We start from the raw sequence: 16,577 nt of genomic DNA, 5'->3' as shown, positions 1-16,577 counted from the left end.
AGGAGTGTAGATCCAACCCATAATGGCTTAATTCAGACATCATGCCAAAATACAGTTAAAGAAGCTTAACTATGCTTTAGCTTGGTAGATGCTTGAATTCCCAAAGCATTGTTTCAGATAAGCTGACAACATAGAATTAGAAACTATAGTTTGAAGTGGGTTTGCAAATCACAGTTTGTGCTAATTATTGTTCAACACAATATCTCAGTTGGCAAACCAAAGCCATGGCTATTGCTTCATCTTCAGAAGCCACTGCACTACTGAGTGGACAGAAAATGAAAGCAGGCAAGCAAATCTAAACCACCGTTTGCCCATATTTTTAGAAGCTCAAACCATTCTTTAGGCTTTAAACTAAACCTAGTACAAACCATGCTTTGGTTCAACATCTAAATTGAATCAGTGGCAAAGGGCATTCCAAAACAAAACTTATCTTAATAGATATGGTATACAGTCTAAATAATACACAAATCAAGCCAAAATAATGAAATTGCAGGCAATGAAGGAAGAAAAGGACAATAATGGGTTCCCCCCATCAAGAAATTGCACTAGATCACATAAAGAAGAAGAGTTGGTTTTTATACACCAATTTTCTCTACCTTTAATGAGTTCCAAACTGGCTTACAATCTCCTTCCCTTTCTCTCCCAACAACAGGCACCTTGTGAAATAGGTGGGGCTGAGAGAGTTCTGAGAGAACTGTGTCTAGCCTAAGGTCACCCAGCTGGCTTCATGTGTAGGAGTGGGGAAACCAACCTGGTTCACCAGATTAGAATCTGCCGCTCATGAGGAGCGGGGAATCAAACCTGGATCTCCAGATTATAGTCCACCGCTCCTAAACACTACATCACACTTTGTGTCCACACTGTGGACCGGCTCACATATAGCAGAGTTTAGGTTATATAAACCTAAACCTTAGGTAAACCTTGGGATTATATGGAAACTTCAGTATAAATTTGCTCTCGTGGTTTCAGTGATTGTGCCAACTACATATGGCTATGTGAGAACCAGTCTCAAGTTCTCCATATACCAGAAAATCAATTTAAACAGTCCATTATTTTGTTAGAAAATTAATAGATGGGATACATAGCAGCAACATAAAACCAGCAGCTTTTCACATCAAAGAAAAGCAGAATATAATCAAAATACTTAGTCATACACCTACAGTTTAAATATCTAAAAGAACATATTAAAGGCCTCTGTAAGGTAATGTTTGTTAAATAGTTGTGCTCTTATTCATCTCAGTACATTTTACTTGTTTTCCGAGAGTCTAGATACAGTAATCCATCTTCAACAAATACATGTATGGTAACTGTGCATTTACTTTTAGCATTTAACGCCTTACCTAAAAGTCATTATGTGTCCATTGGCACAGAAGCAAGCGAGGCAGATACTGTTGCTCAGCGCCACTATGTCCCCACGAAGGACAAATGAAGTCTCTGTTATATTTTGTTTATAAGTACAGTTCTGTGAGGGCAGTGAAATAACTTTTGCTTGCTTTTCAGAACATATCACTGCATATTGATTTTCACTGATTTCCTGAGAGGATGACGGAGACACTGAGACAGGCCGCCGTTTTTTTGACTTATCCTTTTCATCTTTGTCTTCGACAACATTGGGTTCTCTCCAGGGTTCGTATGCTGGGGGAACTATTAATCCTGTTGTGTCCAGAAAAGCCATTCTCAGGATTGCTCCTTTAAGTCTCAGTATGGTTCCTAAAATACAGACGTTGAGAACGTTTCTAAATTTCAATTCAGTTCAATTTGTGGTTGGTCAGGAATGTTTTGCAACTATTTTGAAGTCTATTTTAGTGCATCCTTAGATTTAGTCCTAATCTGAAAAGAACTTGTGCGCACATTTAAATTACTGATTTTAATAGCACAATACCATGTTGCATATACTTATGCACCATTCCTGGACAAGGACACCCTCTGAACTGGCATCTTCAAAAAGTACATGTAAGGAACCCACCTGTAGTCGTAAGCAAAGATCAAACTGGAGAAACTATAAAAAGTACATTTATAAAATAGCTAATTAATAAAAATGGACCTCTGAAGTTTAAATAGCGTCTCTAATACATTACCAGTTTCATTTTTCTTTCTTGACATTGTCCTAACTTGGAATGTTAAATGACATTTCTAATAGATGTTCTTGGAATTGGGAATTAAAAGGTGATGCATTACAAATGAAAATATGTTTCAGATAAAAGTGTTTTGGGGTTGTTACGTTACTTCACATTGACTCAGAAAACAATCTTCAAATGACAATATTCATTCATATCACTAGAAGGCTGAATTATACAAACCTTAGCCTTGGATATGAAACTTAAAATCAATGAAGAAAAAGAAATTGTATCAAAGTCATAATCTCTTATACTTTTTCAAGAAGAATTTCAGACAGCTATTGGAAATGAAATGTAGAACAAGCTCCATTGATCTACAAATTCTTAAAAGGGTCTTTTAATCAAGCTTACATAGACATTTATATGAAGCATAATGCATTTGGATACTTGATTAGAGACTGCGTACCTCATGAGGCATATTGTGATTTTTAATGCAGCTGTTTAAAGACAACATTTTATAGATGCACTGTATTTTTGAAATTCAAGCATTATCTGGATGGTTGATTTCTTTTATTTACTTCTTTAAAACACTAACAGGGTAACCCTACGAAGATTTATAGCCTTCAAGGTTCATTTGAGGTATTGGATTTAGAAGGGTAAGTCTGTTTAGGATTTCTTGGTTGGATCATATGGTATTGCTTAATAAAAAACCTCATCAGAATGTTGTCTATTCATTTCTTGTATATAATCAACATTATTCTGAATGACAATACCACCTCCCTTATCAGCTGGTTTTATGTGAATAGAAGAGTCCTCTAAATTAAAGGTGCAAGCACTGGGTCATTCTTGACCCATGGGGTGATGTCACATCCCGACGTTTACTAGGCACACTTTGTTTTACGGGGTGGTTTGCCAGTGCCTTCCCCAGTCATCTTCCCTTTACCCCCAGCAATCTGGGTACTCATTTGACTGACATGGGAAGGATGGAAGGCTAAGTCAACCTTGAGCCGGCTACCTGAAACCCACTTCCATCGGGATCGAACTCAGGTCATGAGCAGAGCTTGGACTGCAGTACTGCAGCTTACCACTCTGTGCCACGGGGCTCCTGTCCTCTAAATTACTCATAAACAAATTGGCAACTGTAGGTGCAACCAAACTACCCATTGCTACTCCTTGAATTTGAAAATAAAATTGGTCCTGAAAGTGAAAATAGTTCTTTTCCAGAATTATCTCTAATAATTGAATCAGACAGGAAGTAGGAAGGAGATGTTTATTCCTCTTTTGTAAATAGAATATGGCAACTGCAGGCTTTGCTCTTCTATGTGCCTAATAATTCTATCTTTGATTACAGTTTCTACTAATTTGCCTGGGACAGGTGTCAGGCTGACTGGCTTGTAACTTCCTAGTCCCCTCTCAACCCCTTGTTAAAACCAGTGTAACATTTGCTACTCTCCAGTCTTCTGGTACAGTGACTGAATGTAGTGATAGATTACATATATGGGTTAGTAGATCAGCTACCTCAAATTTGAGTTCCCTAAGAACTCTTGGGTTTATGCCACTAGGACCTGGAGACTTATCAGTTTTTAATTCCCCACAATTTCATCTCTTGTCACCTCAATCTGACTCAATTCTTTAGACTCCTTTCCTGAAAATAGTGGATGTTGCATGGGTACATGCCCCACACTTTCCACAGTGAACATAGAAGCAAAAAATTCATTGAGCTTCTCTGCCATCTCCCCATCTTCCTTTAGCAATCCCTTTATCTGTTTCTGTATGTTTTTCTCTTGGTCTCACTGCATTATATTTCTACTTACTCAGTACCATTTCTTGCACTGCTTAAAATATCCTATTAGTCCTTAGTGTTTAAGGATGCAAATCGTAAATGTTCACCTCGCTTCTTCCAGATAGGCTTTAACAGAACTTTTTCTTTGCCAGACTATTTACGCTGGTTAGAAATCCATAAATTTAGATGCACTTTCTTATTGGCAAGGTGTGATACCTTTGACTCAGCCGAGCACAAGGGAGATACAATAGTATTATTGCAGAAGAATGCAAATGCCCATTTTGTTCGGCTCAAGTAGACTCCCTAGCCCACATTGTTTTAGCATGTTCACAAAATAATACTGCATGAAATAAATATATTATTCCCTGGATAAAACAGCTAATAACACCTTCTGGGAAGCAGATACTGCGTTATGTGCTGTCATGTAGATCAGTGAATTGTCTGAGAGATGTGACAACTTTTCTCTCTAGTGTCAAGAAAAAAATAATTTTCACTCCCCCTTTTTTAAAGTGTGAAATGGTAGATAAATATCCAGTGGCTGTTAAATCTAGGGAAAGGACTGAAAATATCCTAATTATGCTTTGTTTCAGATTTCTGAAATCCTAGACCTATTACATTGTTTATTATATCTCATCCTGTTGATTGTACTGATTTACATTATGTAATCCACTCTGAGTCTCAGTAAGAAAGGTGGACTATAAATAACATAAATAAGATATATTTATTTTACATATCTTTAAGTTTGTATGGTGCAAATGATATAATTTAAAAGAATGTCATACTGAATTTAGATCTGATTCAGACGAAAAAATAATGTGCTGACTATGTTAACTAGATTAGTAGAAGATGCCAAATATTAATATTTTAACTTTTCTGGTCAAACTTTATGTGAATATAGTATTTTTACTGCTCATGATTTTTCTCTCCTATCATGCCATTAAAGGTGACTGAAACTGAAACTGATTTTTCTGTCAAATAATATAATGTTCTGGCTATCCCTGTGTCTATTATTATATTCACATCTAATAACAGCTGTGACGGATACAGGAGACTTAGGAACTGTCAGCCAATGCCAGCAGTCAGTGGGCGGAGTCTGGAGAGCTGAAAGGCTTCTTTTTGGAGGGACAGAAGAGTTCTTGAGCTTTTAGCTCTGAGCTCCTGAACTGTGCGGGTGTGTGGAGAGACTCTGAGAACCTGTGTGGTCATACACTACCTAGCATGTTTAAACCAAACCTGAGTGGTGACAAGGGGAAGATTGTGGTGGAGAGATAACCCTTTCTTCAGTCACTAAGTGGGAGGTGGCTCCTGAAATAGGGAGACTCCTGACTCAATGTTTTTGGGGAGAAAGATTTGTTTCCACAGGAGGTGGGCAAATCTAAGGAGTGGGGAAGGTTGTGGATGAACCTCCACTCTCTGGTATTCTGTGTGCTGTGGTAAACTGAGTCCACACCGTGTATATTGAGTACATGAATGTACTGAACAACATCTGAGTTTATTAGTCACTTGAAGAAACTGAACTGCCTGTAACCATCTAAGATTTTGAACTGTTTGTAATCATCTAAGCTTTACGCCTCTCTTGAAGAAAAGCTATCAACCTAACAACCTTTCTGAAAATAATAAACTTCATTTTATATTCATACTTTTACAATCAGCTTAAGCCTCTTTATTTCACCTGGGGGGAGGAAAGGAAAACTTTCTCCTCACACAAACAAGGGTGATATACTGTGGGGATTAAAGAATATTAAAACCTCCTCTCAGCTACTGGTAACAGGAAAATCTGTGAAGGTTCAAAAGGGGGAACAATAAAACACCCCACCTCACAACAGCACAACACATTTAAGAATTACAAATACGTATTACATTATGGATTTTATTTTATGAAATAGCTAATGAACTAATCCATTGCTTATATAATACATACCACTGGGAGATACAATTACAGGCTGTAATAATCTTTGCTCGCCTCCTGGGGGTAAATTCAAGGCAATGACTAGAACTGTACCCAGTGTGGTCCCAACCCACAAGCACGGTGAGGGAGCCGTATCAGCTTTCCGTGTGAAAGTCTCACAGAAGTGAAGAGCTGAAATTGCTTCTCGAGATTCCTTATCAATGCTGGTTACACTGGAACTCCTAGATCGGCTGAATGAGTTGTCTCTTACATCTGAAAGATTTTAATATTAATGCACATACTGAAATAGTTTTATAGTCCATGTTTACCACCTAACAAAATATATGTTTCATTATACTGGATCTCTATTTAATCCATTTTGCACTGTACATTTTTAAAGGTTTTTAACAACAGATTTAAAGAAGTGAATGAGACAAACATATTCAGAAACACATGCATGATTTTCTGCCACATAATGTGAGGAATGACTCTTCAGTTCAGTTATACTGTACTTTAGCTTTTGGATAGGACGAAGGGCAGCTGTGATCATGCTATAGTTTGTTAAAATATATTAATGTCACATGATGCATAATTTCTCAGAATTTCTGACCTTTCCCCTATCATTCTGATGATGTTCAATGCTATGAATTTTACTACAGGGGAAGAATTTGCTGAAAACAATTAAAAGGAAGATGATTGAATGAACACACATTTATTTGAAACACCACAGGTTCCCAGGAGAAAAACTAAAGCACAGACACTTGATCAAATGTGCAAGTCACAGTTGTACACTCTATTCAACATAGGTTGTAAAGATGCTGAGACAGGGAAAGGATTGTGGCAGAGCATTAGCACAATCCTAAACAGAGTGAGCTTAGAAGGATGCAACTCTGCTGAGGATGGCACTTATAGGAATAGGTTACAAAATTAGTAAAATATATTTGAAACATGTGGATCATACTGAAACATATCCTATTACATGTTTTCTGAAGACCCTGCAAGATGGGAAAGTAATTACCTGCTTACCAATTTTGCAAAAACCTTGTCAGTTTTAAGTAATTGTGGACCTTAGAGTCTGTCTTTAACTGATTCCCTTAGTGGCATGTTTGTAAAAGAATCATATAAACAACAGGAAATTAAATAGACATGTTAGGAAACACTGGCATTTTAAGAAACACTGGCCAAACCCCTTACCAAGGACAAGGGAAGCTAACCAAAAGCCTGTCATACAGAGTTCTAACATGTAATCATGTGATTATGGTCATTTTCTTTTAACAAACTAGGCCCAAAACTATATGCATGTGAGGTTCTCCATGCTTTTAAGATCAGCAACACAAGGCCAAAACAATTTGTAAATATGCATTACACCTATAAACAAACCTTGACACCCAGTAATGGAAGGCAGCATCTTTTCCCAATGAGGGATTAAAGTTCAAAGTTAAGATGCTAATGGTGTATATTTTTCACTCTCAGCAGCCTTCAAAAATTATAAATACTATTAACATAGACTTAAAAAAATACTTACCTAACTCAGGCTTCAGTTCAGTTGGTAAACTTAATTTTCTAGACATTTTTGCTGGAAAATAATGTTAGTGTGGGTTTTAGTGGAACAATATACAACAGATGTCTCTTTAATTACCTTATAGTAAACTTAAGCACAAAGCACTGAGAAAACATATACAAGTATCATGTTGCTCATATCTGGAAACATTCAGTAAAACTGCATTTTATTTAAAAGGTATAAAATCAAATATTCCATCCATTTTTAAGATTCTAATGATGCTCAAAACATAAATCTCAAAGTGTTAAGTCTCTCCAGAGTGGCAATACAGTGTGAGTTTTGATGGTGACCTAAAAATGACTACCTGGATATGGCACAATCAAATAATGGCATTACAAGAACCAGTGGTTAACCTGTAATTATACTTCAATTTTAACATACAATAATCAATTGCATTCTCAGTACTGTTAGGTACCACATTTCTTGATTCGAGTCATCATTTAATATTTCACCCCTCTAATTGCAAATGACTCTTTCTGTGTCACTTTAGAGACAATATCTCGGGGTGTGCATTTCTGAAGATCTGCAAACCTCTTATATATGTACTGAGGAACCACAAAAATATTCCCCCTCCAGTGTCACACTTCTACACACTAGGAAACCGTAGCAAATACCTGAATGTGCTTTTTTAAAATGATATCTGAATTTCAGGATTGTGAAAGCATTAATCTTTGACACTTTAACAATTATTCTGGCTCCAGTTATTCTGGCTCCAAGGATACCGGGGGTGGGGGAGAAGGTAGGGTGAAGTTGATCAGACAGCCCATCAGAACTCCCATAGATGAAATATTGATTCAGTGAGCAGTTGAAGAGAAACAGATTTAAATGCAAACTGTAATCTATTTTTGCAATCATCCTTAAAATCTATTTTTAAGTGTTTTGATTAAAAATAATTGATATTTAACTGCCATGTGATAGGTCACAAATGAAACTTTGTATGTCTCAATGAGCATTTTGTAATAAGCAAATAAATAATGGGGCATTTTCATCATACTATCTCATCCAGTATTCAACTACTGGCAAGGATTACAGAGAAGTCACCACACATACACCAGCAAATAGTTGCTCACATTACATACAATAGCAAAAAGATCAGTAGAGTCTGAAGGCTTCACACAGGTTGTAACCTGTTAAGAAAACACAAACTGAAACCTGGTAGGAAAAGCACATGCCTGCGACAGTAAGTACAATAAGACACAATCTGCGATGAAGGAACTTGCCCTTGCAACATAGCAAGCTCCAAGACTATAGTGTTTCAGACCACATTAAGTGAGGAGGAACAGAAATTGCTTCATTTTTTGACACTATGGTCAATATTCACTATTTAATATAACATTTGTTGGACCCAGAAAAACATACTGAACAGGAATCTCAGTGGATTCAGACATAACACATGGATTCAAAACACATACCAAATGGTATCACTACATATCCTATAAAACAGGAGTAATTTAAACAGAAATCCCTCTAACAACCCATAGCTGTGAGGAGGCGGCCTCAGCACATGCACCAAAAACACTGCATTATGTTGTTATCATGTTAGTATTATTATGGACTTGTACCATATACATGCCATTTATAAAGAAAATGAAAAGAAAGTAATGTCTTAGTGTATTAGAATTTGAAGGTATCAGCAAACATACAGAGAAACTTGACTGAGAGGATACATCTGAATAAGTAATTCAAACATAACACCACATTCTTATCCCGTATCTAACAAAGTGAGCTTTGACTCACAAAAGCTTACCATATATACTCGTGTATAAGCTGAGTTTTTCAGCCCAAAAAAGGGCTGAAAAAGCCGGCCTCGGCTTATACGCGGGTCAATACGGTAGAGGGAGGAGGGAGGAGGGAGGGGGGAACTTACCACCGCCATCTTTTCTCTGCCGGGAGCGGCCTCCAGAGCCCCCCTGCAGCCGCGGGCCGCCAGGAGCGGCCTGGGGGGGGGCCCTGCAGCTGCAGGAAGGCCCCCCCCCCACCGGATCCGCCGCTTCCCGCCGCCAGGAGCCCAGAAGGTAAGTCTGCGGGGGGGGGGGGAGGGGTTATAAGCCGACCCTCGGCTTATACGCGGGTGCCTAATTTTTCCCCATTTTTGGGGAGAAATTAGGCACCTCGGCTTATACGCGGGTCGGCTTATACACAGGTATATACGGTATACCCTGGAAAATGTTGTTGGTCTTTAAGGTGCTACTTGGACTCGAATTTTGTTCTACCATATCCCTGACACTCCTCCTTTCTTCCTGAGCCTAGCCTACAGTTTTCACTCAAGCCAAACACAGCCTGCCTAGGATTTGTAGAAATAGTGGAGAAGAAGTTAGTGGAAGCTGAGTTCAGCTTTGTGAGTTATAAGTTATCCAGGCCCTGAGATGAGCAATGTCAACTATCCTCTCCTACTCTTTGCAACTTTGGACTTACCCCAGGTGCCTGTTCTTTGCATTCTAATACTACATTAAATAGTACTGCATAATCCAAAGGCAGAACGAGTGTACCATATATGTCCTTGCAGAATACTATCCTCTTAACAGAAAGTACTATGCAAATTACTCATACAGTTCTAGTGTAACAATCTAAAAATTCTAGATTAGAACTCTAGATTAGACTGTGCTTACCTGGATAGCCCAGGCTAGCCCGATCTCGTTAGATCTTGGAAGCTATACAGGGTCAGACCTGGTTAGTATTTGTACGAGAGTAGGAGTAGGGATTGTTTTCTTAGATTCTGTAAACATCAGTTGTAATTTTTTAATACACACAAACTCTGTCAATCTGGTCAATGCTAAAATCACAATCAAGAAACACCCCCAATTATCTTGGTACCCATTTCTCATTTGCACAAACCCAGTAAAAGCCAGCTGTCACAATGCCAAATAAAACATCATTACCTTCTCATTTTAAAATATCGAATAAGGGGAGTTCCCTGTTCTTTCACAGCAGAATTGTGTCACTTTGACCCAGAAACTGGGGTTAGTTAACTGGACCGGCAAATATAAGCAAAGCGTACATCTGTAACAACCAAAAACAATAGCTACACTGCTCACTCAGCTACTTTAATTCCTACCAAAGTAGCCTTGAGATAATCCTTGAACCTAGAGTTTGCCATACAGTTCTATAATAATTTGAAAGTTTTCCACACGATAAATGATAATTTGGAATTGACACAGTTTCCTGTTTGCATCATCTGCCTGTGGAGAGTGTAAACACTTTTAAAGTCCTGGAGCAACTGTCCTATGGGGAGCGGTTAAGACACTTAGGGCAGTTTAGCTTGGAAAGAAGGGGGATGAGGGGAGACATGATAGAGGTCTATAAAATTATGCATGGTTTGGAGAGAGTGGACAGGGAGATGTTTTTCTCCCTCTCCCATAATACCAGAACACGGGGTCATCTGCTAAAGCTGGAAGGTGAGAGATTCAAAACAGATAAAAGGAAGTATTTTTTCACACAACGCATAGTTAAATTGTGGAACTCCCTGCCACAGGATGTGGTGATGTCTGCCAGCTTGGAGGGCTTTAAGAGTGGAGTGGACATATTCATGGAGGAGAGGGGTATTCATGGCTGTTAGTTAGAATGGATACTAGTCATGCTGCATACCTATTCTCTCTAGTATTAGAGGAGCATGCCTATTATTTTGGGTGCGGTGGAACACAGGCAGGATGGTGCTGCTGCACTCGTCTTGTTAGTGGCTTCCTAGAGGCACCTGGTTGGCCACTGTGTGAACAGACTGCTGGACTTGATGGGCCTTGGTCTGATCCAACAGGGCCATTCTTATGTCCTAAGGAAGGATTTTGACACAAAATTTCTTTGACTGTACATCTAGATCGTGCAAAACTGCACAATAATGGAGTCGGTACTTACAATAAATTAAGATAAAGTTACTAGACAAAAGAATGAGAAGTTATCACTGGTTTTTGAATACATAATCCTAAACAGCTCCCCCCCCCCAATTTTTACAACATATGCCCTTTTAAACATAAAAAAATCTAAAATCGTTGAGATATCAGAAAAGGCTGACAAAGTACAAATATGATTAATATAATTGGAGCATGGCATACAGACCACTTTGGAAACTATGTTGTAGTGGTGATGATGGAAAATAGGGTTTTTTCTCTGCAAAATTGCATTGCATGTAGAACTGCCTGTTTGACCTTTCAGGTTTTTGATGCTTTCTCTCACCATCATTGAGGAGGTGCCGTCATTTGCAACCCACTGTGATATTTTTTGTTTTGCATTTGGTTCAACTCTCACTCTACAATCAGGGCAAAGACTGAACCAAATATTGGTTTTGCTTGGAGATAGCACATGCTGAAAAGAAGACTACAGAATCTATTATCTCCTCCTTGATGGGTGCGGACTAACAGAGGATTTGTTAGAAGTAATACTGCCCTGCCACTTTCACGAAACCTTACAGTGGCATTGCATGCAGCTGACTACAAAGTATTGCTCAGTTGCCCTGAGAGGTTCAACTGACAGAGTTTCTGTCTCTTCTGCTGATCATACAAAGTTGGTAGCAAAGCATTAGCTTTCTGTAAACTCTAGTCCCATGATAACCCCATAAACAGACATCCACAGACAAGCAGTCCAAAGAGAGCTGATTTATTGGAAAATCCACAGGTTAACAGAAGCTAAGAATCAAATGGACACTAATGGGAACTATGGGAACAGTGCAGGGCATATATGGATGAGCAAAGGGCAAATCGGTAGACCTGAATGCCATGGCAACCCTCCTCCCAGGAGCTGTCAGGGCGCTAAGAAACTTCCCACGAAGGGCAGTCTAAACTGTTCCCTGTTTACAGGATACGATGCTGGCCAAGGCCAGCACTTGGAAAAACCACAACATTCCTTTCTCAGACCAGGCCTGACACTTTCTCTGTGTGTGTAAAGTGCTGTCAAGTCACAGCCAACTTATGTCCACCCCATAGGATTTTCAAGGCAAATGATTAAGCAGAAGTGGTTTGCTATTGCCTTTCTTCAAAGTCTTCCTTGGCATCTTCCATCCAAGTACCAACCCTGCTTAGCTTCCGAGATCTGACAAAATCAGGCTATACTATACCATTCCACATCCCATAAGATTTCTAGTGCCATTTGATCTACACGGCAGCATTAGATAGCTCATGTGAATCTGCTTATCAGTTATAATTCAAGAACTACAGAGCTGAAGCAGTAAGTCACTTTAACATATCACGTATATATCCCAATTCCCTTTTATCAGAACATACCATGCCGCAAAAATGAGTGGTACATCATATTCAGTGTTATTTCCACATAATATGAAATCAAGAAAATGAAACGTTGGACTTACTGCAAGCGATTTTGCCCACTGGATCTGGACAAAGGACTTACCTCCAAATACCTGTTTCTCAAAATAGAAGGAATCCCCACTCAGCCAGGTCAAGACTTTCGAAGCTGTAGAAAACTTAAAGGATGACTGAAATGCTTAAGTAAATCCCCTAATATCAGTGAGCTGTTCCTTTAGAGAGGCAGACTTTCACTTACCTGTAACTTGTTCGAGTGGTCTTCTGTGCAGGCACACATGAGACTATACATGTGCAGGCTAGCCACAGAGAAGAGATTTTTAACCTTCTAAACAGGGTGGGGAACCTTTTTCCCGCCAAGGGCCATTTGGATACAAAATTAAAAATTGGCCGACCAAGCCCCAAGCAGGCAGCTGCCCTAGATGACCCCCTCCCCAATGCGGGCAAGCAGGCAGGCATCCAACCAGTGGAATCTTGGGTAGTCCTAGCAGCTCCATAGCTAATGACTCTTCTGAAAGGGGGGAAAGGTTCCTTTTCTAGGCAAAACAAACTCACATCTGCCTTGAATAGAGGCTATTCCTCTCTGTAGGAGGGGGCCAGTCTTAGAGCCTTCTGAGCTAGAGATCTGCCAGGATTCATGAAAGGCCAGACCAAATGACTTCGTGGGCCTGACGTTCCTCACCCCTGTTCTAGAAGCATAAGCTCTGTCTTGCGTCATATTTTCCCGCCCAAACAGTTGCATGACTGAGGGGGATGGAGCGCTTTTTCCTCAATTCTCCTTCTTGCCGCCACAGAGCATTCTCTGCAGCCTAAGGAAGCAGTTCACAGCAGGGAGGGTGGGAGGGATGTGTGCCTGTGCAGAAGACCACTTGATGAACAACAGTTACAGGTAAGTGCAACTCTGCTTTCATCTTCGTGGCTTCTGTACAGTCCCACATGGAAGAGCAGCAAGCTTGCTTATCAAGGAGGTGTGACAGCTAACAAAACAGTGACTGCAGAATCTCTCCCAACAGCTGCTTCCCATCCAGAATCAACATCTATCGCATAGTGTCTGATGAAGGTAGAAGGTGTGGACCATGTCACTGCCCTGCAGATGTTCTGAAGATCAACTTTGGAGCTGAAGGCAGCGGAACCAGATTGAGCCTTGGTGGAGTGGGCTTTAACCTGGAGGGGGCATTAGACCCTTGCCCCTTCATGGGCTAACCTGATCATAGATGTTATCCACTTGGACAGAGTCTGTAGGGAAACTATTTCCCCTTTATTTGGACCTCTAAAGAAAATAAATAGTCTTGCTTCCTACACTCAGCCGTATGCTGTAAATAAAATAATAAAGCCCTTCTTACATCTAATGATAGAAATAATTTTTCCACTTTTTACTCTGGATGAGGGGGGAAAACTTGCAATCTCCTGGGACATGTTAAATCTGGAAACTACTTTAGGCAGAAAACTTAAACTAGGTTGAAGTACCACTTCGTTGTTGTGATATTTTGTAAAAGGAGTGTTGTGATGGAGGGTCATCTACTGGCTGAAGTCATGACCACTAGAAATGCCCTCTTGTAGGACAAGAACAGTAAGTCACAGAAACCTATAGGTTCTAATGGGGCATACATGATGTAATGTATGTAAATAGTTAGGCAATATGCAGGGGGAAACTTAGGAGCTTGAGTCCTGGACGAAGGATCCTAAGTCCTGCATGCGCCATTGGTCCAAACTGGCTTGCGCCATTGGCCCTAAGCCAGCACGTGCCATTGGTAACCCAGGGTTGTTTCCCCCCTATCACGGATCAGGGGGGAGTGGCGCGGGCAGGACTAGGGAGCATATAAGCAGGGCCGTTTGCCCTGAGTTCTCCAGTTCTGTTCCGTTCTTCAATAAACGCGTTGTTGTTGGAACTCCATCTCGACCTCGTGTATCCTCCCCACGCGGACTTAACATTGGCGACGAAGGCTGGTAGGCAGTCCGGCTTGCTACTGAAATCACTCTCGCTGAAATCGCCTGCGATTCTCCACGACCTCACAGTGCCCGGTAGGCAGTCCGGCTCGCCTTGCTGAAATCCTGAGATGCAACACTTCACTGCTATGGATCACTGGAACCGTTCGACTCCGCCAACCCCAGCGAGTGGGAGAGCTACGCGGATCGTGTTGCCTGCTTCATGGACGCCAATGACATTGACGACGCCGGCAAGCAGCGCTCGATCTTCCTGAGCATGTGTGGGCCACGGACTTTCCAGCTTGCGCAGTCCCTGATGGCCCCCGTCAAGGTGCTTGAGGCGCCCTTAAAAGACATTCTGGCCACGCTGGGGAACCATTTCATGCCCCAGCCGACGCGCCTCGCTTGCCGCCTTCCGTTCCACCTCCGTGACCAGGAGTTGGGCGAGTCCGCTGCAGACTACCTCGCCGCCCTTCGACAGCTGGCCCGTTTCTGCGAGTTCCCGAACCTCAGTGACAGGTTTGTCTTCGGCCTCCGGAACGAGAAGGTGAACCGCCGCATCATCGCCAGGAAAGATGCGACCCTGACCTCTTCCATCGAGGAGGCCACAGCGGCCGACTCCAGGAGCGACAGTCCCCGGGACCATGGTGCCACCGCACCGCTTCGCGAAGCTACCCCCGGCCATTTTGAGGACTCCTGCGACTCCGACTCGGCGGAGGAGACGCACAAGATGTCCGCCAGACCGCACCGGTCACTGGGCCCCATGGCTCGCCCATGCACCAGCTGAGGCGACCAGCACGACCGCCGTTCCTGCCGTTTTCGCGATGCCAACAGCCGGGCTTGCAGCCGGGTTGGCCACATCGCGAAGGTCTGCCACTCCACCCAGAAGGGTCATCCGGGGGCTGGGCCAGGAACGATGTTTCTCCCTCCCCCATAATGCTAGAATACGGGGTCATCTGCTGAAGCTGGAGGGTGAGAGTTTCAAAACAGATAAAAGGAAGTATTTTTTCACACAACACATAGTTAAATTGTGGGACTCCCTGCCCCAAAAGGTGGTGATGGCTGCCAACCTGGAAGGCTTTAAGAGGGGAGTGCACATGTTCATGGAGGAAAGGGGTATTCATGGCTACTAGTTAAAATGGATAGTAGTCGTGATGCATACCTATCTCACCAGGATCAGAGGAGCATGCCGAATCTATTAGGTGCTGTGGGACACAGGCAGGATGGTGCTGCTGCAGTCGTCTTGTTTGGGGGCTTCCTAGAGGTACTTGGTTGGCTGTGTGAACAGACTGCTGGACTTGATGGGCCTTGGTCTGATCCAGCAGGGCTTTTCTTATGGTCTTATGATGAGAATACAGTAGGATCTGTCCACCTTGATTTTTGCTATGACCCTGTTCAACAGGGGGAATGGAGGGAACATGTAGAAGAATGCCCGTCCATTTGTACTGGAACTTGTACCCTCGGGACTGACCTCCCATAGCAGCTCTGGAACAGTATCAGGGACACCTGGCGTTCTGCTGTGTAGCAAACAGATTGATTTCTGGTGTGCACACCTCAAAAACGCAACTAAGTATTTGAAATGGAGGCACCATACATGCTGATCGTCCAGCTGTCGCCTTAGGGCATTGGTGACAACACTGTTTTGGCCTGCAATATGTATGGCTGCTAATGTTGCCATGCTTATGAGGCTTCCCTGCATAGAGCAACCAACCCTGTGCCCCTTTGTCTGGCAATATAGACTTTTGCACTGATGTTGTCTGTCACTGTTTGAACTGTTCTTCCTGCAACCACAGCTGAAAAGGAAACAAGAGCAAATCTAATGATCCACAGCTCCAACAAATTGATATGCAGTTTAGACTCTGATGGTGACCTTGGGCATGCAAACCCTTACGCACTCTCCATTCTGATAGTGACGCATCTGTGAAAAGGTGTACCTGAGGATGGGGAATTTGGAAGGGGACCCCTTCAGACAAATTTTCCTCTGAGGACCACAACTGTAAGCATGTGATCACCACCCTGGGGAAAAACAATCGTTTGCACTGAGGGGCCACATTGGGAGTGAATTTACATAAGAACCAGTTTTGCAAAGGCCAAATGTACAGCCAAGGAAAGGGAA

At 41.6% G+C, this 16,577-nt stretch overlaps 1 protein-coding gene across 2 annotated transcripts in view; it reads right to left on the bottom strand.

The window, feature by feature from the left end:
• STXBP5 (syntaxin binding protein 5) overlaps positions 1-16,577 on the bottom strand; it is a 210,609-nt gene that overhangs the window by 12,007 nt on the left and 182,025 nt on the right. For both annotated transcript variants that reach the window (XM_056852557.1, XM_056852558.1), the window contains 3 exons: positions 7,254-7,304; positions 5,762-6,001; positions 1,341-1,710 (listed from right to left, as the gene is read on the bottom strand). In XM_056852557.1, the coding sequence (XP_056708535.1) occupies positions 1,341-1,710; positions 5,762-6,001; positions 7,254-7,304 (661 nt within the window). The remainder of the gene's footprint in view (positions 1-1,340; positions 1,711-5,761; positions 6,002-7,253; positions 7,305-16,577) is intronic.

Source organism: Euleptes europaea, chromosome 7 (genome assembly GCF_029931775.1).
Source record: "Euleptes europaea isolate rEulEur1 chromosome 7, rEulEur1.hap1, whole genome shotgun sequence".
Classification (NCBI taxonomy): domain Eukaryota; kingdom Metazoa; phylum Chordata; class Lepidosauria; order Squamata; family Sphaerodactylidae; genus Euleptes; species Euleptes europaea.
The sequence above is the reverse complement of the archived record's forward strand: the minus strand, read 5'-3'. Positions and strand labels throughout refer to the sequence as shown.